Source organism: Biomphalaria glabrata, chromosome 4, assembly GCF_947242115.1.
Source record: "Biomphalaria glabrata chromosome 4, xgBioGlab47.1, whole genome shotgun sequence".
Classification (NCBI taxonomy): domain Eukaryota; kingdom Metazoa; phylum Mollusca; class Gastropoda; family Planorbidae; genus Biomphalaria; species Biomphalaria glabrata.
Genome location: NC_074714.1, coordinates 52,377,506 through 52,402,416, shown reverse-complemented (window position 1 = coordinate 52,402,416; position 24,911 = coordinate 52,377,506). Strand labels below are relative to the sequence as shown.

The 24,911-nt window shown below is 34.6% G+C and overlaps 2 protein-coding genes across 5 annotated transcripts; one reads left to right on the top strand and one right to left on the bottom strand.

Annotated features, from left to right (window-relative positions):
- The first annotated feature begins 71 nt into the window (after positions 1-71).
- Positions 72-9,355, top strand: LOC106067416 (probable 28S ribosomal protein S25, mitochondrial). Of its 3 annotated transcripts, none has more exons than XM_056026886.1 (6): positions 72-216; positions 3,967-4,022; positions 4,576-4,713; positions 5,834-5,940; positions 7,181-7,268; positions 8,976-9,355. In XM_056026886.1, the coding sequence occupies exons 3-6, from the start codon at positions 4,577-4,579 to the stop codon at positions 9,160-9,162; spliced, it is 519 nt and encodes a 172-aa protein (XP_055882861.1). In that variant the 5' UTR covers positions 72-216; positions 3,967-4,022; position 4,576; the 3' UTR covers positions 9,163-9,355. The 3 variants fall into 3 exon arrangements, with proteins under 3 accessions (XP_055882861.1, XP_055882860.1, XP_055882862.1); XM_056026885.1 differs by having other exon boundaries at positions 72-221; XM_056026887.1 differs by lacking the exon at positions 72-216 and adding an exon at positions 3,478-3,556.
- Positions 9,356-9,672: 317 nt separating this feature from the next.
- Positions 9,673-24,061, bottom strand: LOC106067405 (rabenosyn-5-like). 2 transcript variants are annotated; one of them, XM_056026883.1, is made up of 11 exons: positions 23,944-24,061; positions 23,692-23,780; positions 21,084-21,242; positions 20,150-20,290; positions 19,863-20,006; positions 19,344-19,505; positions 17,550-17,752; positions 16,303-16,373; positions 14,484-14,570; positions 13,810-13,933; positions 9,673-12,218 (listed from the first exon to the last, which is right to left on the bottom strand). In XM_056026883.1, exons 3-11 carry the CDS (start codon positions 21,211-21,213, stop codon positions 11,697-11,699), a joined length of 1,584 nt encoding a protein of 527 aa, XP_055882858.1. In that variant the 5' UTR covers positions 21,214-21,242; positions 23,692-23,780; positions 23,944-24,061; the 3' UTR covers positions 9,673-11,696. The 2 variants fall into 2 exon arrangements, with proteins under 2 accessions (XP_055882858.1, XP_055882859.1); XM_056026884.1 differs by lacking the exons at positions 23,692-23,780; positions 23,944-24,061 and adding an exon at positions 22,772-23,437.
- Positions 24,062-24,911: the final 850 nt, after the last annotated feature.

Genomic DNA, 24,911 nt, shown 5'->3' with positions numbered 1-24,911 from the left:
ATTGATTAACAATTTCCAGTTGGTTCAGAATAGACACTATTTGTTTTGTATTATGGGCAGATAACTCCAAATGTAATTTTTTTTTAATCCTAGCTAAACTTCTCCATCACTGTGACTGTGACTGTCATTGACTCATTTTTCAAATTTTGTCACACAGAATCAGAAAGTTTTGAGTTAAAATTGGAAGAAACTTGAATTGAGATTGACATTTAGAAAGTAAAGTTAGTTGAGTTCATAATTTAGTCTTAGAATCTAATCTATAGAACTGTATAGATTATACTTAACTCGACTCAGTCAGAATCAGATAGTCAGAATCATAACTTCATCTTTAATTCTAATCTCTAACCAACAGCCAACAGTCTAAGTTAGTCTAACTAAATTCATCAATTGTCTTGAATTGAGCCATTTGAGGGAATAATTAATATAATAATTAGCTATCTATTATATTAGTATTATAATCTATAAGTACTTTAACTAGAATCTATATATATAGTCTATAGCCTAGATCATGATGACTGATGAGTATCTCCTTATCCAGTATACTATAAGTTATAAGAAGTCTAATTACTAAGCCCTAGTCTAGTGCCCTAGCCTAAGACTAATTCAGTAATTGCACTAAGCAAAATTTAAGCACTTGGGCGACTTGGCATAATTTTTTATTAGACTTCCAGAGTATACTTAGAGAGTAAAGTGCGTAGTTCGATCGCATTAACTTAAGCCCGCTGGCAGCGATTCTCACGTTTGGATTTTTATAGCACCATAACGGTCTGACCTATGAAAAAAACGATGGTATCTCTGAATTCCTCATCCTTTTGTCTATAGAAATATATCTGATTTAATGTATCACTTGGCTTAGTTAAAATTAAATATGAGGTCAAAGAGGTGTATGGTAGGTATCGCCAAGCGTACTTTTCCTCAATCAGATTTCTCCCCTAGTTAGTAAGCTCGATCAGGCTGATAGAAGGCTTGAGCAGATCAATGAAAATATATATATCTAAAACATGTTTTAATCTTTAATTTTCACTATGAAGTCATTTTCTTTTTACTCCAGCGTAAGAACACCATATCTACTGCCACCTTTCCCGCGCTCCACAACTTCAAATAGTCTCTTTGAGATGATGAGCCATCAGACTTTAAAATAGCCATAAATGGCATAAGCCCGTGACCCATTTCCTTCACTACCGGGAGGTAAAAAAAATAATAATTCCACACCTCTTGAGTTTGACCTCATCATGAACTTATCTTTACAAGGAAAAGGAAATAGTATGTGTCGGAAGTGAAGAACAAAAGTGCATGTGCAGTAGCAATATAGTAGTAATTTGGTAAACATTCAGATAAAAAAGTTTTAGCAAATAAAAAGTGAACTGATCTAGCCTCTATACAAATCGAGGCTGCACTTTACTATAGTAGTAGTACTTTAACTATGTTAATATTAGTGCAGATCTAGATCTAGATTTTTTGCACTGTTACTTCTCTTTTCTGTGATAGTGATAGATTAGAGCTGACTTGAAGCTTTATAATGTTATATCTCAAGCTATTATAATGTAGATCTATATCAGATATATATAATGTATAGATAATTTATAATCTTAGAGATGATAGATCTAGTAGATCTCTCTCTCTCTCTCTCTCTCTCTCTCTCTCTCTCTCTCTCTCTCTCTCTCTATATATATATATATATATATATATATATATATATATATATATTAGCTCCTCCTTATTAGAAGATTAGCACATTTTCTTATTCTCTATGAACTTTAAAAAGCCGGCCACACACATAGCATGAGTAGGTTGGGTCAACTACAGTTAGGCCTGCTTTTCTCAGCTTTTTGTTGGCTTGCGTTCTTTGATACTGGCCACTCTCCTTGCCTTGTATCTTGAGACTCTGACACTCACAGCTTCATGCCATGAGGAGTGATTGAGAGCTAACTATGTTTCCCAGCCATGAATGTCGTTATCACCCCTCGTACTAATTACTATAAATTCATAAGAGGCAGGGGTGAATTTAAATATAGATTATAATAGCTCTAGTCTATCTAACACTATGGGAGTCTAAATGTTATATAATTAATATAATGTCAATTCAATTTTGATTAGTCTAAGTAGTCAAGAAAATAAAGAAACAGTCAACGCAAAATAGAGCCATAAGTTTTACTGCAAACGAATATTTACTCAATTAATGAAATCACTAAATTTAGAGACACTTCAGAACAGAAAAATAAAAACAAATTAGCTATAAAAATACATAAAACACTGAACCATAATTTACAAATAAAAATACAAAAACAAAACCTAATAAAATATACTCAGAAAGATATAAAGATAAAGGCATATTTCTTATTCCATCGCTATGAAATATTCATACAAGTGCTTTACTTCCCTAGTCTGTGCTCCTTCTTCCCTAGTGCACTTAGAACATAGAGTGGGTTTCTTATCTTCTTCTTATCTTATATGATACAGACGTTACTTCCAAAAAGAAGATGATTACGTCCTACGCGTCATGCATTTAGTCATGCATATTAACCAATGACCTAAACTCCGCCAAGTCACTGGTTTTCCTGGCTAGTTTAGGCAACCCATTCCATGCTCTAATAGCGCTAGGGAACAAGGAGCTTTTGTACAAATTTGTCCTAGCATATGGAACGAGGAATGTGCCTTTATATTGTGTCTTTCTGAGTATTTTATTAAATTTTGTTTTTGTATTTGAAGATTATGGTTCAGTGTTTTGTGTATAATTTCTACAAGTCTTCTATCCTGAAGGATTTCTAAATTTAGTGATTTTACTAAAGGTGTTACTCTAGTCAAATGTGAATATTCATTTGTTATGAATCTCACTGCTCTATTTTGTGTCTGTTCCAGTTTCTTAATGTTTTCTTGAGTTGAGGGGTCCCAAACAGAGGATGCATATTCTATTATTGGCCTAACCAAGGTTAAATAATATTTTAGTTTTATGTTCTTATTTGATTTATAGAAATTTCTTCTAATAAACCCAAATGCTTTGTTTGATTTTTTTATAGTTACATCAATATGGAAATTTCATGACAGTTTTTAATTTATTATAATACCTAGGTACTTTGTGTTTTTAGTCTGTGTTACTGGTTTATCATGAATAAGATAAGTGGAATTAATTTGTTATAGTTTTTTGTTACTCTTAATAACTGACATTTTTCTGGGTGGAAAGACATGCTCCAATTTGATTCCCATTTCTGTAATTCATCTAATTCTCTTTGTAAAATTTCTGTGTCTTGTGTTGTTTTTATTGTTCTATATATTATACAATCGTCTGCAAATAATCTGACTTTTGTTCCTGAACTAATGCAGTTTGGTAAATCATTTATGTAAATTAAAAATAGTAGTGGACCTAAGGCTGTTCCTTGTGGTACACCTGAGTTTACTGTTATTGGTGTTGATTTAGAGCCATTTATTATTACAGTTTGTTCTCTCCCTATCAGAAAATCTTTAATCCACTGATGCAATGGACCATTAATGCCGAAATATTTTAGTTTTTTAAGCAAACAATGGTGGTGAACTTTGTCAAGAGCCTTGGAAAAATCTAGTAAGATAGCATCTATTTGCTCACTATTATCTAAACCTTTTGAAAAATCATCAATTAGTCCTATTAGTTGTGTTTCACATGATCTATATTTCCTAAAGCCATGTTGGTATGGAGTAAGAACATCGTGTAATTTAGTCTTGTGACATGTGTGTCAAATAAAATTCTTTCTTTTAAGTTGTAGGTGATTGTCTCACCTACTTTATTATTACAAATATAGGGTACCAAAAATGAGTTGAATTCTTTAATTTGAATCTTAGTGATCTGCTATTCTTTGGAAACCATTTATAATTAGAATTTCCTTGCATTAAAAAAAAAAATTGCCCAATAGATTTTAGGCCTTAAAGTCTAGGCTTTTTAAAAACAGTTGCCTTTTTGTATTTATTAAACAAATGTTGTGTCCTTATTTACAGGAGTTGCCAAATTTGATGTTTTTAATTGAAGACAACTAAACACAGTAAACAAAAATGTAAGTAATTGTTACCACAGGATTAAGTTTTATGTACTTTTATCATTAAGAAAAAAGTGTGAAGTGAACTGTATATATACTAAGGAATTGGAAGGGTTAGTCAGCTGGGTTTTTTTTTTTTTTGGAAGGGTTAGTCAGCTGGGTTTTTTTTTGGAAGGGTTAGTCAGCTGGGTTTTTTTTTTTTTTTTTTTTTACTTTTAAAAATTAACATGTTGTTTTGTGATACAAATATGAGTGGCACTCTTTGCATTCCAGAAGAAACTATTTAAATAAGTTTTGTTAAAATATGTGATCAAATAAAACCTATCAGTGTTTGTCACTTAATTGCTTATTTTTTTGTATGTTTCTTTAAGTGTTCAATAAATTGTTACCTACAATTAAAAAAAAAGAAAAGATATTGAAAGCAGTTAAATTATTTCAAATTTTCTGTTGCATATTGTTCTTTTTTTTTTTTACTCAGCTCTACTTCTGATTTAATGTTAGAAATAAAACATGAAAGTGGCAAACCATGCTCTAATTACAGCCTTTTTTTTTTTTTTTTTTTCCAATTCAGCATGCCTTTTATGAAAGGTGCCGCTCCTATACGGAGAACATTAAATTACTTAGAAAATGGGAGGCTTGTTTTGAAAGACAGCGTTAAAATGGTTGCGTTCAATTTTAACTTGGAACACCCTCCTAGTGCAGGCACAGAGTAAGTATTTTATAAGCAAAGGGATTAGACAAAAATAGGTCTTAAATTTGTTTTGAGTTACTGGTGTGTTTTTTAAAATTAAGACTCAAGACGTTAGCATTTCAGAAAATCTTGAGATAAATCAGAAACAAACTATTGTAGCACAGTGTATGATGGGCTTGTGTTCCATTAGTTAATATTTTACTCTGTTTAGTCCAGACTTTGACTCACAATGCCTCCAATGCAGGAAGAAAGAATAAACTGTGTCTCATATTTTCACAGTGCATGACAAGCCTCTGACCCATTAGTTAATATTTTGCTGCGTTCATGTCAAACTTTGACCCACTGTGCCCCCAATCCAAGGATGAAGACTAGTGTCTCATATTCTTTTCGACTGCCCCAGACTTTTAGATTTCCTTCTTGGCAGGTCGAGAAAGCCATAAGCTCTTGATCGTTATGGTCACATACAGTATGTGCATTATGCACAACAGTAGGGGGTTAATGTCCTAGGCTTTTGAAAGAGATTATACATAAAACACTGAACCATAATCTTCAAATACAAAAACAAAATTTAATAAAATACTCAGAAAGACACAAAGATAAAGGCACATTCCTCGTCCCATATGCTAGGACAAATTTGTACAAATACTCCTTCTTCCTTAGTGCTATTAGAGCATGGAATGGGTTGCCTGAGCTAGCCAGGAAAACCAGTGACTTGGCAGAATTTAAGTCATTGGTTAATATGCATGACTAAATGCATGACGCGTAGGACGTAATCATCTTCTTTTTTGAAGTAACGTCTGTATCATATAAGATAAGATAAGATCTCTCACTCAAATGAAGTTTGATGGTGATTGCTAGTCTCATTAGTTGATAAAAATGTTTAGATGATAGTTATTCTTATTAGTTAATAGAAATAAAATTGGTCATATTAATTGTAATATTATTAAAATTGAACCTATATTTTTTATACATAGTGTTGTTTCATGTTCAATGCTAGAGAAAGATATGTATATTATTATTTTGTCCATATGTAACAATTTTAATTTTTTAAAGTAACAAATGAAATAATATGAAGTAACTAAAATAAATGTAAGTGCTGCAGTGTTACAACTATACTTGTAATGAATTTTTTTTACAGGAATTTTGTCTTTTGGCATTTTGCTCAGATGCAGTACAAGAATCCTAATGTGAATATGTATGTTTTCAACAACATGACTCCTTCTCCATACATTCAGTTCTTTTTCAGTAAGTATTGGTTTGCATAATTAGCATGAAAAAGTTTAGGATGAAACAAGTGTTTCACTTACTTCCTGGTGATGCTATTACAGGCAGTGCAGTTTTAAGTTTCCCATGCCTTCCAATCAAAAGCTATCTGCATTAGTGTAGTGTTATAAACCAGATGGGGTTACTGGTGTGTGTGTTTTTAGCTGATGCAAATCACCCCATGCCAGTGCTAGATGAGCAGTCAACTGGGGACAAGTTTTGACAGCCAGCCGTGATGAGTGACAGTTTGGAAAGGATCTGTGTTGTGAATAGTGCTCAGGCAAGTCACATCAAATGTAGTCATGTGATCAACCAGAATGTTCGAGCAACATTCCATTGGGTTCGAGAAGGCCTAAAGCAAAGGTGTCAGAGTCAGGTCACTTCACATTACCTTGCTATTTCACATGTATGAATCGAAGTCAGAGTCTAGAACCAAGAATATTGAGTAGTAGTCCGGGAAAAGGCGAAGAGCCAGTGGAGCCTGATACAGAGTTGCGGCAAAGTTTTTGTACAGTCTGTGCTACGTTGTTGCCAATTGTACAGTATTGGTTGTGATTTAATGGACATTAAAGTTTTACATTACTTTGGGGCCCTCAGTTGTCAAGTTCTTTGATTTGGTTGTGTTGTGTGGTGCAGTTTGCAGAGATCCTGGATAGTGAGAAATGTTAGTATTTTAAGAAGAAAAGCAAAGAAAAAAACCATGACAACTGAAATAAGCTCCAGCTGGAATAACCTACCCAGTGTGTGCAGCCGAATATTCCGGGGTCACTCAGGTCTCACTAGCCACATGAGGAAGAGGCACAAAACCATGTTGAAGTCTATGATCATTTATGTATTACATACATTTCTAAATGGTGAGCTGAAAGGTGGTGTCCCAAAGAAACGCTTTAAAGATCAGCTTTGGTACCTACTTGCTTTAACTGACATAGAAGAGAGCAGCTGGCTGCAGGCAGCTTCAGAACAAAACTGCTGGATACACATCTGAAACCAAAAATATCCATGCAGAGGACATACGAAGGCAGTGAAAGGAGAATCTTTATCAACCACTGCCTGACAATGGTTATGCTTTGGATGTGGCAAAATATGTAAGTCGCAGCTGGGGCTGCGTAGCCATGTGAAAAAATGCACTCATTAATCTTTGGACTTGAAGACAAGTATTTTTATTATTATTTATTATTATTATAATGTTAACATGATAGTAAAAGTATGTTTGTATTTTCAGGTGGTGGGAAAAAACTGGTACTAGATGTTGATAGCCAGGACAAAGAAACAATATTTAACCAAGTCAAAAAAATATTTTGCAAAACAGAGTAAGTCTTAATTTCAAATCTTTGGATTCAGCTTGTGTCAATGGCCATGTTTTATTAATTACATTCCAATAGGAAAAATGTGAAACAATCTTTTTCCCTCTTGAATTCAACATTAGAATTGGACAAGCTCATTCTTTCTGGGGGCATTTTGTGTCTCTCTCTTGAGATGATGTTTTCCCTTTACAACTTATCATGTGACTAAAGTGGCCGAAACTCTAGACTTGAACTTTGTGATAAAACACACACATCTCTTTCCATACATGCTCACATGCTTTGATCACCTTGACATCTTATCTTATATAATACAGACGTTACTTCAAAAAAGAAGATGATTACGTCCTAATCGTCATGCAGCTAGTCATGCATATTAACCAATGACTAATATTCTGCCAAGTCATTGGTTTTCCTGGCTGGCTCAGGCAACCCATTCTATGCTGTAATAGCGACATTTAGTGGAATTGAATGATAAGGAACAATGAAGTGTGTCCAGTTTTTTTAACATGTGGGTTGTTAATAATGTAATAATCTTTATTATCCATTAGAAAATTTGTCTTACAGTTTATGTATTACACCAAGAGAACATTTTACCTATTTATAAACTAATTATACATTTACACCAGATTCACTCAAAGCCCCGGACTATGGCCCCCAAATATCAACACTGTCATCATGGCTTCACATAACATCAAACAACGCTATGGCACCCCTGTAAGAATGCAGTGGGTACCGAGTCACATAGGTGTGACTGGCAACACAATCGCAGACTCTTTGGCCCACCAGGGAGGGCAAATTCCACCCACTGATCAGGCTGTAAGCTTTCATCAAGCCCTGGCTATAATACAAAAAACAGAAATAGAAAAGTGGTTTGAGTGCTGAGACAAGTCCCAAAAAGCCCGTGGAGTCTGGGAGCGCATGAGGCGCCCTGACCGCACTTCCCCGTGGTGGAGGCTGTCCAGGCCTGAGCAAGCTATTATAGCACAGTGCAGGACAGGCCACTGTCCTGTTGGCTCATATTTCTCGCGGCTATGGCCAAATTTTGATTCACAGTGCCCCCGCTGCGGGGAAGAAGAGGAAACCGTGCCTCATATTCTGTTTGACTGCCCCAGACTTGCTGATCTCCGTCTCGACAGGTCTGGGAAACCCAAAATTCTCGACCTGTATGGCGACATTTATGCACTACGCAAGACAGCAGGGTTTCTGTCCAGGGCTTTTGCAAGAGAGGATTTGAGCCTCTCAAGCCCTCACTCTAATGGAGTTTGATGATGATGACATGTGAAATGTTACATGTTTGTATCAGATAGTTAAATTGTATTTAATGATATATTGCCAGGGAAACAAAGGTTTTGTATCTTGTATTTGTTATGGGTTTCTTGTACCTGTTATGGGTTTCTTGTATCTTGTATTTGTTATGGGTTTCTTGTATCTTCTTTGTAATAGTAACTTCACAAAATTCTAAAACCCCCCCCCTCCTCCGGGTGTTTTTTATTTCAAAAATCTTTAGACCTTTCTTATGAATGTTTTCCTCAATTAGTTGCCCAAATGGGGTTTATTTTTATTTTTTTTGCCAGTAACCTTACCAGCAGCATTTAGGATTCTATGTTTATTTTTTATGTACACATTGCCATACCAGGCAGTGATATCACTAAATTTATACTTCATTCAACACTAACACTTTATAAACTTGTTTAATTCTTGTTTTTTTTTTAGTGAAACATTACATGCAGAAACTTTAGCCAAAGAAAAGAAAAATAATCCAGCTAATTTTGGCTACATGTGCACACACGAGTGCATCTGTGAAATTCCTGGCCAAGTTCCCTGTACCAAGTGGTGCATACCTCCTAAAGAACTCAGAGGGAAATTCAAATTTTTAGGCAAGGACGTGGAACCCGAATAACTGTGTTGTTGAATTTTGTTTTTCTAGGGTAATAGTTTGGAAAGATGTGTACATCTAAAAATCATTTTGTGATGTGAAATATATTTATCATTAGTTTTAGACAGTTGTTGAATGCAACATTATTTGTTATAAGTTAATCATTGTAAAGAAAAGCAGAATTTTGTGCATAAATAAATTTAAAAATGATAAATTATGTTCAATTTTGTGATCTTTTATATTTGTTCACATTTAGTTTTTGAAAATCTTGAAGAACATCTTGGAAAGGTGTTTTTACCTTCTTGGATTTATTGGCAATAGTAAATGTTATTTTTATGGCACAGAGACTGCTACTTACAATAACTGGTCATTTGGTATTCATATAAATTAACATGTTAAGATTCTCAATGTTACATCTAGTAGATAAGAAAATTCTTTTGAAAAAGTTTAAGATCAATATAATAAAAGGCAAACATAGTTTCTACTACTTAAGAGTACTAGATAGAATTGAGTTACAAATAGAAAAAAAAATACTTTATAGTACTTGGTAGGTTTATTTATTCCACAATTATATATGTACAATGTATGGCATGGCAAGGGTTAAGGGAAATTAGTTCACTGACACAATAAACCATGTATTTGCTTCAAGTCAATGTTATTTGACTTTTAGAAGTCATAAGTCACAGCCTGTCAAATGTTTGCTTTTATTCTAAGAACCTTAAAGCAGCATGAACTGTAAACAGTATCCACCAATTTCAAACATGGAGTCATTTTCATATTTACAAATATCAATCAAAATTAAATCATTGTACAACCAGACAAAATCACTAGATGTAAAGTACAACAGAACTATTGGAATAGTACATACCAATACTACCACTACTAAATGTTCTTCTATATCGGTACTGAACATCATTAATGATGATTTCATTAAAAGTAGAAATGCAACCGTGGGCCGTGCATCAGGGTTAAGGCCATAGTCAAGACAAAAGGTTAAGGTCACGATACCACCTTAAATTATTTCAGGTTTTTAAATAAAACAACAGAAGCTAAAAAAACAAATATAGATACATATACAAACATTGTGATCTCTGGTGTTTATAAAGGTTTTATGAAATAAATAAATTATTGCACAACAGGAAGGCAGAAATACAACCATGTACATGGCATACACAAATCATACGGACATCAGCATTTAGAAAGTATTTACATAAATACATCCAACATACAATTCTGACGACATAGACATCAACCTATGCTGTGGTCACTTTAATTAGGTCCTTGACTTTCCAAACCAACAAGCTACCTCACTTTTCCCACAAAGAGCATTTGTTAAGGCTGCTTTCATAAAAAAAAAACAGAACAGTGGGAACAATAATCAATTATCAGATGGACAAATATCACAAACACGCTAAAAATCGTTGAACTTGTGAAGTTTACAGCCAAAGGGAAATTAACGTACATAGGGAAGAATATAAGTACTTTATAAATACGTTTGTTCAAGAGAGCATTATAATGTAAAAAAAAAATTTGTTCACACAAACTGAAGACCCTTGTGCTAGAATTTATTTATTTATACAAACACTTAAATTCAAATAGTTAGCTGTGGAATTGTGGTCTTGATAAAAGTTTCACAACTCTTCGTGTAATGGTGGTCTTAGTTCAACATTTCACAACGAAGGTTAGAGCAGACGTGAAAAGCAAGGGGAAACAAATCTAAGTGCACTTTTAACAGTTGAATTGTAAAAATACTTTGAAAAGTTGCTCATATTGAGAGAAATTGCATCAATTATTTTTAATCATCCTAACTACACAACTCTCCTGGTCTTGTGAAATTTACGTGTTTGCTATCTCATATATTGGCAAACTATCTCACATATTGACAAAGAGTTTGCGCTTGGGAGTAGAGCACTGTTCAATTGCTGCCATATGTCTCATTATTGCAAGACTTTTATCTTACATTAGCTCAGTAAATTTTCCATATAAAATTAATAAATTAAAACTTATGGACTAATAGGTTACTTTTTTTTTTTATTGATTCACATCATTCACATGACAACATGAATAATTGTGCAAAGTATCAATCTGTTCCTAGAATGGGAAGTGGGATCATATTTGTTCTTTCTTTTTTTTGACATTTTGAAGGATACTGAATTTGGGGAAAATTAGAACTACAGCTGTGTTGACTGGACAGAGTGAAATGATACAAGCTTGGTAAATAAACATCTGATTTGTTGCTATGGGGTTTATGGAGACACTGTCTGCTAGCAAAATTACAGACTGGCTTAGCTTTATCCTCCTGGTGTTACACTCATTAGATCAAGATTGGATCCTAAGGCTTGCCTTGATGAAAGTTATACAAAAGGAATGCTGAAATTTTAATTTGGCACCAAGTATTCTACCATTCAGCTATCCCTGTCCTTAAAATAGTTGAGTGTGAGATTTATAAAGCACTTATTTCTAACTAAAAGTTAAATTTACACTCCAGATAAGTCTAATACAGGTCAATTAAACACTAAGGTCTTCAATTAAATGAAAAATTTTCAATGTTTAGCATTTTAATAACCAGCTTGGCCCTTAACTTCCTGTTGACGCTGGTACTCGGTGTGCAAGTCACGCAGGTTTTGTTCCAGCATGACGACTTCGTCCACCCTGTTTGCTTGCTTAGCCTGGCGGATATAACCTCGGATTATTTCCATTTGCTGCAGCATCGGGTCGCTAGCTTTGCTTACTCGTCCTGCATCCTCAACGGGCTTCCAGCCCTTACCTACACTCTCATCAGACTGGTTCCTGGCATGGCCTTTCGAAGTGCCAACAATGTTCACTGGAAGTTTGCCAGACAGCAGCTTTTTTTTCTGAATGTCACCGCCAGAGGACACCCTCCTGTGACCAGGTTTTGGCCCATCTTCAGGAGACACTGCATTCTCTTTCATCAACCTCTCTTGCTCTTGCCTTTCTCGTTCAGACCTTTCTCTTTCTTGAGCCTCTATCACAGCCTGTCTCTCTGCTGCAATTTTTCTTTGTATCTCGGCAGTTCTCCTCTGACGAAGTTTGTTGTAGTCCTCTTCGGTAGGCAACGCCTAGATAAAAAAAAACCCAGTTAGTTAATGATGCTAATTATATTGACTGTGACTTTACTATTTTATCATCCTGGCAAATGTAATGTCTTACTATGGATCACTGATTATTCTATAGTATTTCAGGTAACTAATTAAGTTCTATGTTGAATCAAAGGTTATGCTACAGTGTTTTGATGCGGAGGCCATGGCAGTCTGTGAAGCCTTAAAAGTCATTGACTCTCAACTCGGTGAGGGACATTTGAGGGCAACACAGATTGTTGTGATCACTGACTCAAAACCTCTACTACAGGCTTTGCAAAGCCCTGGAACATTGACCCCCCAATATCGACACTGTCATCATAAAGCAACGATATGGCACCCCTGTAATAATGCAGTGGGTACCGAGTCATATAGGTGTGACTGGCAACACTACTACCGACTCCTAGGCCCACCAGGGAGGGCAATTTCCACCAGATGAACAGGCTGTAAGTTTTCATCATGCTCTGGCTATAAATCAAAAAACAGAAATGGAAAAGTGGTTCAAGTGCTGGGACAAGTCCCAAAAAGCCTGTGGAGTCTGGGAGCGCATGAGGCACTCGGACCGCACTTCCCGTGGTGGAGGCTGTTCAGGCCTGAGCAAGCTATTATAGCACAGTGCAGGACAGGCCACTGTCCGTTGGCTCATATTTCTCACTGCTATGGCCAAATTTTTACTCACATGCCCACGCTGTGGGGAAGAAGAGGAAACCGTGCCTCATATTCTGTTCGCCTTCCCCAGACTGACAGGTTTGGGAAACCCAAAATTCTCGACCTGTATGGTGACATGTATGCACTACGCAAGACAGCAGGGTTTCTGTCCAAGGCTTTTGCAAGAAAGGATTTGAGCCGCTCAAGCTCTCACTCCAATGGAGTTTGATGATGATGATGATACAGTATTTACTTAAAATTTTCTCATTTCTGAGATTTTTGATGATTGGAAAATTCTTTATTTAAAAAAGAAAATGTGATGCTGGCTCAGAAGTGGGCCACTAATTATGACTGTTTTGAGATATTATGATTTTAACATTCTTCATATTACATCATAATTTCATTTAAAAAGCAAAGTTAACAAGCAAAATATAGGCTCAATGTACTTTGAGAACAGTTAAGATTTCAAACAAAGTTAAAAATGGGTCTTTGATCTTAAGGTAGGTTTTAAACAAGATGTCTGTCTGAGCTAATATTTGTTCCAAATATGGGGTGGGGGAGAGAATAGAAAATTATTTTAGCACTAGAACTGTACTCTTTTCTTTGTTAAAAAGAATGGTTTCCACACAAATTAATTACATCTTTTCTAACCAGTACAACTAAATGTTTTTCAAGTGGAAATGTAATGGTTACAAGACTGACAAATTTCACTGCCATTCAACACAACTGTTTATTGCAACAGTTTAATGGTAGAATAAAAGCCCTATCTTTAATGAGTCACAAATTATCGTCAAGACTTCAATGAAGTTAATTTCCCAATGTTGGTAAATAAAGGATTTTTACAAATGTGTTATTCTTTATCTTATTTTTACAAAATTTCCCACAACTGTGCTGGTAGTATTCATAATGCTTTATGCAGAATTACCTGCAATCCCATAAGGTTCTCTTGCATAAAATTTGTGGCATACAATCGAATGGACTTCTGAAGGTGAACTTGCTTAGGATTAACACCTTGCTCGCTGTTCAGGTCAAAGGTCAAGATTTTTTTGCTGTTTAAACAAAATTAAAAAAACATTGTTACTAGCTAAATAGGTTGACTTATTAAATGACAACTATAAATTACAAGAGTAGGGCAGGGCTTCCCAAACTGTGTTCAGCAGAACCCTAGTGTTCTATGAGGCCTGAACTAACTGAAATTATCAACTAGTAGGTCACTATTTAAATTAATCTCTCTAAAAAAAATAAGCAAGGTGTTCTGTTAAATACTCAAAATATGCTAAGTGTTCTGTTAAGGAAAAAGTTTGGGAAACTGCAGTAGGGTATCATTGAGTTGAATAACTGTCTGGTTGTGTGGTAAGCGCTCTGGACTGTTTTAATTGATGGTTTGATTCCTGCCTGTCGCCACTGCTTGCCACGCTTTGGGCTAGCATATAATAATCTTCAATTCTGAAGGAACATCTATTATTAGTAAAACAAACAAACAATAATATTAGATGTTTTTAAGTGCAAAGTCAAAGCCTAATCTTCAGTTTAACTTTGCATTCAATTAATTTCACAGAACTAGCCTCTTATTAAATATCAGGTTACTAGGTAACTCACCTCAACTGGTCCACAGCCTCATAAAGTTTCACCAACTTTGTGCGCATGATCTGAGCTTGCCTGTAGTCATACTGTGTCTCCCCTTGGCTGAAATCATTACAACATATAGGTCAGAAATGAATGTGCTGTCAAGTATATGAAAAAACAACAACTCTTTTTCTTCAGACTTGTCACTAGAGCCCTATATGTCCAATTCTGCAGTCACAAGAGATCTACCTTTTAAAAAGCTAGGGGTCTATCAAGCTGTCATCCTCCCTACATTGCTCTATGCCTCAGAAACATGGACAGTATACAGAAAACATGCACACACAAAAAACTGAACCACTTCCAAATGACCTGTCTCAGAAAAATACTGAATGTTAAATGGCAAGAAAAATCCACACAATCCTGATGCAGTCCCAGATGTGATGGGCAGGCCATATCTGAAGAATGGAAGACCCTCGTTATCCCTAAAGGACTACTTTAAATGTATGGCCAATTAAGGGAAGGAAAGCGCTCACAAGTTGGACAAAGAATTGACACAGCCACCTGGGAGACAGAAGCACATGATAGAGCATCATGGCGTCACGCTGTGAAAATTGGCGCACAAATTGCAGAGGACAAGAGAACAGCGCTGGCAGAAGAAAAGCTTTAGAGAAAAAAAAGTGTAAGGCCAAAGACACTGGCTCCAGCTGGAATAACCAGTCCAGTGTGCAGCCAAACATCCCGGGCTCACATAGGTCTCACCAGCCACATGAGGAGGCACAAAACCCCAGTGCAAAGCCCTCAGCCCCCTGGATGACAAAAGTGGTCATCATTAAACCATGATGGAAGAACTATTTATACCTTTCAAAAAAGCTTGTTATCATATAACATTTCCAATAAAATCAACATAGCTGTCTTAGTCTAAGTAAAAAATATTTAGAGGTCAAAGTCTATAATTATTCATTTTTACTTTTTTCCCCCCTAGTTTTGAAATATTTTTAGTTGACATTTCACTAATTGTTTTATTGTTGCAGCTTTTTTTTTTTCAAGACTTAAATTTTGATCCATTATTACCTTCTGTAATATTTACATATCTTCCAGGTTGCAAAACCTAAATTAGTAATACCAAATATATGAAATGCATAACTCAGTACTTCTGGGTCAAAGTTAGTAAGCAAAGTGTTTGGTATAAGTGTAATACCAATATTGATGTGTCTTTACAAAATTCTATCCCTAAGCTTGTATTTCACAAATGTCTTCATGTCAAAACTTTCAGTTTATTTTTTTTTTTTATAAAACTATCAGTGGCACACACAATTTTAGACAAATAATCATTACTAATATAATATCAATTTACTTTATATAAGGAAGAGCCTAGTGGCTTCATATTTGTGTTGGCTCTCTTAAGATTGTTGGTGAAGTGAGCCTGGCAGTAAGTACCAACACCATGTGAACACAGCAACTGACTAGCAAAATCCCCCTCCCAACCCCAAAAAAATATTTTTTTTGATTGTTCAATTCTGTTGAGAGATATACAGTTAAGTCAGGGCCTTGGTCTCATGAAAAGCCTAAAGGCTTCATGTTTGTGTTGACTCTTTGTTAAGAGTGTTGGTGAAGCATGTCTGGCAGGGTCTGGGTGTGTCATGACACTTCAAATCACTAGATTAATTTTTTCCAAAGACAGAAATGGAAATAAAAAAACACAGTAAAGAAGGTAAGTAGTTTAAGAATATGACTTGCCTTTATATTTCAATAATAAACCTTTTTTATCAACTCCTCAGACAGAAAGATAACAACATGTGTAGGCTCTGCTCATTATTTTACATTTTACGACTTTATACATAATTAACTTTACCTCAGAGACTCCACCATTGGCATGTAATCTGGGATGATTTGCTCCGCCTCCTTAATGCAAAGCTTCATTTTCTAGAAATAGAACAAAGAGAATGGTCAACACAAAAGTCATTACATTAAACAAATTTAGACTATAGAAATTTAAAAGAAGAAGAAAAATCACAGCAACAAATTTATTATAAAAAAAAAAAGGTGAAACTATTGGTATCTTTAGAGTAGATTTTAGGAACTAGACTCTAAGTTTCAGGGGGGAAAAAATGTATATTCTTTACACCATTTAGAAGTAAAAATGTCATAATGCCTCAACCAAAGATCATAAGTGAACTTTCTTCCTAGCATGATTTGAATACAGGAATTAATGATTTCTGAAAGGGGAGCAAGTTTTTACACAGTGACATGTGGAGGTCAAAACGACTTAAGTTTAAGTGAATAGTCAATGACATAATTGTGTAACAAGAACAGCAAATGTAATCTTCTTTTCTGAAGGAACATCTATAATTTATAAGAATAGAATAATGTAAATGACAAGCTGTACACTTTTCTACCAGTGGCATTAACAGCAGCTGTTGACAACATAGAACCACCATCAAGACTGGCTTACAAGCACATTACACATTAACCCTACCAGCCCCTAGCCCCTGAAACAGACTGTCCACTACGTCCTAAACTCCCAAGGGGGCAAGCCTCTCTTTACTTACTAGATCTATCTTTGAAGCTCTCAATCTGAATGAAAATCATGATTTAATTCTTATCTATCTATCTCTGACAGTATCTTTCAATGGAGGTAAAAATAACTTTGGGCAATAAATCAACTAAAATATCAATCAACTCTAGGCTTATTACAAGCCTAGAAATAACCTTTAAGTGCCTGGTTCATGTTTATGCCAAATTTTCAGACAATGTAAAACCAAACCAATTCAAGGTAAACACGCGGGCGCAGCCATTTGCAAACCTGTAGTTTAATTACGATTGTTTTATTTTTTATTCTGAGTGATTTCTTTTTACGAAATAGGCAACTACCAAAAAAGTGGTCTACCCAACATAGCCGCCATTTTGGAAATTACTGAAAAAGTGGTCCACAAGTCTGGCGGTGTTAAAGAAACAAATTTGTTTACATATTAAAATATCATTGATAAAAATAAGAGATATTCACTCAATATTTGAAACTATTTTTCCCATAACTGATTGAAATATAAAATGTTCATAAAAAACAACAACTAAAGTTGTAAAAAAAAATAATAAACTCACATCATAAATCTTTACAATTGGCGGCTTAGTATTCCTCAATTCTGTCATGATGTCACGTCTCTCTAGCAGCTTGCGGCAGGTTTTACAGACCCTCATGATAGACTCGCCTTCATTACCTACCAGGGAGTTAAGACTAGTGTTACTGTTGGTCCTCTTCAGGAAACCTTCTCCATTGAAACTGTGAGCAGGATTGACCAACTTTTCTACAGAGATTAACACAGAATGAATTCTGGTTAAAATCATAGATAAACTCAGAATAAGTTATAATTTAAAAAAAAACAACGCTCAGCTATTTTTTCAGAATAAAAAACAAACAAACAAACAAAAATTAAAATATTATTTAAATACAGTAGAACACAGATCTACATGTAAACTTCGTAGTGTTCTTTAAATGGAGGATTCATTAAAATTAAATACTATGTGTGTAATTCTAATTCAACAGAAACAAAAATACTTATAACACATCTGTGTTTACTATTTTGAACTGTGATGAATAGATGAGAGGCATACACTACTTGGCATCCTATCATGTGGAGGGCACTGTGGTTGAGTGGTTAAGCACTTGGATTTCGAACCTGGGGTCGTGGGTTTGAATCTCTGCGAAGACTGGGATTTTGAATTTCTGGATTTTTAGGGCGCCCGAGTTCACCCAACACTACTAGGTACCTGACATTAGTTGGGAAAAAGTAAAGGCAGTTGGTCATTGTGCTGGCTACATGACAACCTGCTTGTTAACTGTTGGCCAAAGAAACAGATGACCTTAACATCATCTGCCCTATAGATCGTAAGGTCAGAAAGGAGACTTTACTTTTCTTTTTACCTATCATATGGGCCAATGTAGACTAAAAATTTTCAATTGAGCTTCAACTCGAGCTGTTGCAAACCTCTTCCCAGATACCCCTACCAACTAAAGTGTCCACTAGAGAGATTGAACCAGAGTGCACTATAATGTGAAAGACATGCTATAAAAAACAGAAAAAGCATTTAATATTAGTGCTGGCATCTATATAGCATGACACAATTCTATAACTATTTATAAATAATGAAAATGCACTATACTAAAGCAGTTTTAAAAAACTCTTGGAAGTAGGAGTCTCTCTGTGTATATTATATTTGTACAAAACTTTGTTTGCATTTCTCTTATATCATAGTTTATATAATATTTATAATCAGTAGATTTCTTATCTTATATAATAAGACGTTACCGGAACTTCAAAAAAGAAGATGATTACGTCCTTATCGTCATGCAGCTAGTCATGCATGTTAATCAATGACTTAAATTCTGCCAAATCACTGGTTTTCCTGGCTGGCTCAGGCAACCCACTGCATGCTCTAATAGCACTAAGGAAGAAGGAGCATTTGTACAAATTTGTCCAAGCATATGGAATGAGGAATGTGCCTTTTATCTTTGTGTCTTTCTGAGTATTTTATTAGATTTTGTTTTTGTATTTGGAGATTATGGCTCAATGTTTTATATATAATTACTAATTTATTTTTGAGTCTTCTCTCCTGAAGCTTTCTAAATTTACCTTTGACTTATTTTACTCTAGCAGGTGTTTCATGATTCAAAGTGCAAGAGTATATGAATAACATGATTCAGTCGATGTCACATTTTCTGTATCATTATATAATTAATACTAAGGCTTTATTTGTTTAAAAAAACTTTTAAAGTGAGAATAATTATAATAATAATATCTTGCTTAACACTTAACTACGCTGGCATAAATGAGACATAAAGCAGCAAATGTTCGAAAATCAAAGTGATTGTAAGTAAACTCATAGAAAAAAGCCTACGCGCATAGGATGAAGCCATAAATTCAGAGCATCTGTCACACATTATCCCTCCACACAACCTACAGTGATGCCTGCGTGTGAGTATACTGAAAGATTTGGCACAGTTCAGGCATGCTGGAACTTCATTGTCGGGAATCCATCTCACAATAGCTTTTTCATAGGCTGAAACAGATTGTAATATAGCCTAAACTGAAACATAATACAACATGAATCAAAACAGAGCATATTATATCGAAACTAGACTGTCTATAAGGTATTTATACAACGTTCAGAGAGTCTAAAAGGTACTTTTATTAACTAAGCTATATGTAAGGATTTTTATTCTTTGATCTGGTAACCTGGAAAAACATGTTAAATTCAACAAAAGTAGTTAAACGTCAACCTGTCAATAAACTTTTGAATGGATTATTTTCACATGTTTTAAAACTGCTTTGTGAGCGTATGCATACGATTTTAAATTTAACCAGTCAGTAGAAATTTTTTTTTTAAAAGGACAAAGCTAAGATTACTTCCTCATACCTTTTCGTTTCTTTGGATCTGTAGGAGCATCTGGGCTTAACAATTTGTCTAAACGAATCAGTAGTTTATTAGTCTCCACAACAAAATGATTTACTCTGGCATCTCGTATAGATTTAAAGTTGTCAGTATGACTTCTCACTGCACCTATATAAGTGAATACATAAGCATACAACTGTAAACGCAGGAGATACAAGAAATGTTCTGCTGACTTAAACTTTATTTTTGTTACAGTGAATATAATAGACAAAATTTATTTCTGAAATTCAAAGTTTAAGTTCATTTCTTACCTAATTCTTGGTCTTCCCACCAGGAGGGATCGTATCCGGATAACCCTCGTAGCTCCTCTCTTTTGGTTGCTTCCCCTGGCTGATTCAGCTCAACCTCCACCTTGTCTCCTAAAATCTTTTTTTTGGCTTTGTCGAAGAAACCTAGATACGAGTGCATTAAAAATTTCAAAGAGAAACATTCAATTTGTTTGATGCAATTAACAAGAAAATATTTTTAAAATACTTTAAAAAAAAAACAAAGCTAAATATTAAGTGTCTTTTTATCAATTAGTTTAGATCAGTCATGTAATTAAATTTGTAATAGATCTAGACTAACAATAAGAAAGCATTTAAAACAATTTTTAAAAAGGGGGAATGGCCTGAATTCGAATTCATAGCTCAAGTCTTCTCAGGGTTCTCAAGCCAACACTGTAACCACTCTGCTAGTGGAGAGCTTATGAATATGGAAGATTGTATAGTTATCTACTGTTTCTATAGTCTTGTCCTATTTTTCAGGTTTGTGTTCACTAAGACTCAGACAACGACCTATAAAGGGGACTAATCCAGCTTATACCACCAATTCAGTCAATAAAAATTGTTCCCCTTGTTCTAGATACCTTTTTTTAAACTGATTCTTGTGTTGTCAGGTAAAAGAAATAATTGTGTGAAATTTCAGCTTGATCTGAGATTGGGATTTGGAGAAATAACATGTACAAACTTTTTACCAGATAGACAGACAGATCATACTTAAGTTCCTTTATTTTGTTTTAAATAGGTTATTTCATCCAAAATTTATTAAAAACTTTTGTGACCACTTCATTAGATTGTTTATAAAATCTAAATTTGTATGATTAGCAAAAATGCAAAGTAAATAAAATGAGATTTTAATGTAGACAATTTTGCTATAATAGAGTGATAAAGTTGACATAAGCCTTAAAATTATAATTGGCAATACCTTTTAATTGCTGGAAAACTGCCTTGTCCTCTGATGAGTGCTCTTCTTCAAAATGACCCTGAAGCTGTGTTACAGTGCCAAGATCTTTCATACAAATGGGACAAAGAAAACCTTCGATGATATCAGACATTTTCTTGATTGGGTCCTTTACGTCTAGGTCTGTAGGAATATTTTTTAAATATAAAAATTAACTCAGAGAACAATAAATTAAAACTATCTATGGTTTAAGTTTTTTAAGCATTCACACTTTTCATTTCATCGATGTTCAATAATTTATTATCTTTAACAGGCTTAATTAATAATCAATTCTTTCACTAAAGGATCAAACAAGGACAAAAATGTTGCTTTTTTTTTATATGAAATCACTGAACAAGAACAACAGCAAAAAAAACTGTTATTCAATGGATACCAGCACATATAGAACTAGAAGGAAATGAGAAGGCTGACACACTCGCCAAGAGTGGGAGAACAAACTCACAATTAAACATTGCACTCTATCTAGAAAAAATGAAGAAACTAATAGTAAATAAAATAAAAAAAAGAAATTGGCAAGCTCTCATTTGAATCACAAGAAAGATGAAGCCAATCATAAGCTATCCCGACAAGATCAACGTCTACTCTTTCGACTCAGGACCGGACACAACAGAATGAGACAACATATATGTACCGGAAGCTAAAAATTGGTACACCAGTGAAATCTGTCCATGTGGAGTGTCCCCAGAGAATGCTGACCATGTCCTTCACAACTGTTCTCTCTACCATGAGGCCCGTACAAGACACTGGCCCCAAAACACCCCTATAGAAAGAAAACTATATGGAAAGCTCCCTGATTTGGAAACCACTGCATAGTTCATCTCAAATATCTGAACGCTCCAACATAAAAATGAGAATGAGAAAGAAGAAAGACTAAATTATTATACACCTAGAGCTAATTATTATCATAATTTTTTTCCCAAACTATATCTAGATCAAGATTTCCTTTAAATTATTTAATTTTTAAAAAATATAATAAGTAAATCTAGCAATTCTAGATTAGTAAATATACACAAAAGACAGGAACATAGATTTTTTTTTATTAGATTAAGGTCTCTAAATATTCCTTGTAAATTAGAGGGTTTGTCTTGCTGCTGGTAGTGGGTTAAATCAAGCTTTCAATCTTATCTTATCTTATAAAATACAGACATTACTTCAAAAAAGATAATTATGTCCTACACATGTTCTTAGGTCAATATCTAGTCATGCATGTTAACCAATGACTCAAAATTCTGCCAATTCATTGGTTTTCCCGGCTGGCTCAGGCAACCTGTGTTGTTTCCATTTTCTTCGTAATGTATGACCATAGGTTTTATTGTTATCCTTAGATATTACATTGTTTATGTATTCACTCTACAGCGGTCTGCTTACTTTTTAGTACTTACTTTAAATTTTAATATACTTTTTATAAACTTTTTCTGCCTTAGTTTTCATGACTATTAACTAAACACATTTTTTGTTAACACAGACAAACATCATAGGCAAATAAATGTGATGTTGCTGCAGTAGCTATCACATGATTATCATAAACAACTATGTGGCAGTGATAGGCAGGAATGTAATAAAAAGTACTTTTTTTACAATTTGACATAATGGAGTGCAAGCAAAAAAGTTCATATTGGAAAGTTATTTTCTTGTCCTGATAATGAACTTACTGTCGCCACAGATTTAAGTTCCCTTTCAGACTTATCCTTCTATAGGGAAAATGATGTAAAGGTCATCTGTTTCTGTGGATGGTTAACAAAGGTGTCATGTGGTCAGCACAAGGACCAATCGCCTTTACTTTTTCCCAACTAATGTCAAGTATCCATTAGAGCCATCAGAGGCACCTTTAAGATCCAAAAATAAAAAATCCCAGTCTTCACAAGGATTCAAACCTGGAACCCCTCGGTTCAGAAGCTAAGCACTTTGACTTTACGACTCAGCCACTACGCCTCCAATCGCCACACAGCAGCAGATAAGACAGGTCACAGAGTGGCACTGTGCATAGACTCAGGTTTAATAATATATATAGATCAAATAACATCATTATTGACACATAATTGGATTTCTAAAAAAGTTATTGATATCAGAGTTATCTCATAAAGTCTAAAAAGTTGCAGCATTTTAAGTATTAAATTTATGTGCGTGTTGTTTTTTTTACATACTAAAAATAACATAGTCAATAGATCTAGAAATCTAACTAGATCTATCACAGTGACATTCATAACCAAACATTTTTTTTTACTAGATTCTAGATCTAGATGTGATCTAACTTCTCTAGCAATCATGTAAATCTAGACAAATTTCTGGCATATCTTCTTGAATCAAGATACTATAACTTATAAGTAAAGTATAAGAAAGTTGAAATAGATCTAGTTAGTAAGTTAAAAGTAAGTTACTACTATTTTAAACTATTTACTAGTCTAAGTAATGATATGTCTTTATTTATTTTTTTGGATCTAGAATTAATCTAGTCAATCTAGATCTAGAAATATTGACTAGATAGTAGATCTAGAAGTCTAGATATTTATATAGATCTACATTGACTTTTATTGACTAGATCTAGAAGTCTACAGAGATCTAAATATATTACCTCAAGACAAAGTACTCAAAGTAAGTGGAAGGGGAGGTACCTCCGAAATTCTCCGATTTTCGAGATGATGTCCAGCTGTAGTAGTTCAGCTGAAACACAAGACAAAATTACAGATAAAAAGCTAAAAATACGCTAGACTCTATATCCAATGGACAGCGTTTAAGAACTTTAGATGACAATACGTTAATAAGCTATGGCATTAAACTTATTGCAAAATTAATTCTCTAGATCTAGTCTAGAAAATGTTTAGACCTTAAGTAGAATCTATTCATTGCATAGCAAATTTGGTTTCCATTAATGATTAAAGGGAGACTATTTAGCTAATGTTATATTTCCGGAAAAGCTAGTGCATATAGAAAAAAAAAAAGTGCAATGCTACACTGATCCTTATATTTTAGTATCCCTGTGTTTTTCATCTGTCCCATAGACTATATTGTCACTATATATATATTATAGAGTCTATGATCTGTCCACATAATAATAATAATCTTTATTGTCCGTATGGAAATTTGTCTTACAATTTGTAATATCTTATCCTCTGCTTATCTCATATAATACAGACGTACGTTACTTCAAAAGAGAAGATGATTATTAAATGTAATCATATAGATCTAGCATGGCGCATTCATATTACACATATTAAGGCATCAATATGGGGCCTGCCTTCACCAACAGTTATAACAAAGCCGATACAAACAGCCACTGGCCCGGTCTCTATTTTAACTGTCTCAATATCTAAATAGAACAATCGGACAATGGTGCATACATGATGGCAATGTCTTCGATTCCGAAGATTAATTAAAGATGGGTGCAGTGTTTCACCTGACAATGAAGACCCAATTGCGAACTGCATATTTTCCCGCATCTCGTGCAGATAAAGCCGTTGTCCTCTGACTGTCTATTAAAGTTGTCTTTCCGTCTTGTGTGCCTATCTTCAATAATGGCTTTTATTTGAGACTCAGGGGGATTAGCGGCGTCGCAGGTTCTACACCCCAAACATGGCCATTTGAGTGAAATAAAAACTGGTTTGCATGAAGAGCTGGCTCTGTACGGCGACAGAGAAACTCTGTGAAGAACTGCCGCTTTCCTTGTCCGCGTTATCAGAGAATAGAGTTCTCAACACGGTGCCCTTGTGCAATGAGACTTACACGGTTCTACCATGATGTAGCTGCAAGCTGCTAAATGGTCACGGACTTTTTTTTTCCCCCAGGGTTGACTAC

What these genes read in the sequence shown, in the direction of transcription:
- LOC106067416 (XM_056026886.1), top strand. Translation starts at nt 4,577, where the DNA reads ATGCCTTTTATGAAAGGTGCCGCTCCTATACGGAGAACATTAAATTAC. An exon ending in CCTCCTAGTGCAGGCACAGA is followed by an intron (nt 4,714 to 5,833) that starts GTAAGTATTTTA and finishes TTTTTTTTACAG; the next exon opens with GAATTTTGTCTTTTGGCATT. An exon ending in AAAATATTTTGCAAAACAGA is followed by an intron (nt 7,269 to 8,975) that starts GTAAGTCTTAAT and finishes TTTTTTTTTTAG; the next exon opens with TGAAACATTACATGCAGAAA.
- LOC106067405 (XM_056026883.1), bottom strand. Translation starts at nt 21,213, where the DNA reads ATGTCTGATATCATCGAAGGTTTTCTTTGTCCCATTTGTATGAAAGAT. An exon ending in CCAATGGTGGAGTCTCTGAG is followed by an intron (nt 14,571 to 16,302) that starts GTAAAGTTAATT and finishes TAATGATTTCAG; the next exon opens with CCAAGGGGAGACACAGTATG. An exon ending in AGAACCTTATGGGATTGCAG is followed by an intron (nt 12,219 to 13,809) that starts GTAATTCTGCAT and finishes TTTTTTATCTAG; the next exon opens with GCGTTGCCTACCGAAGAGGA.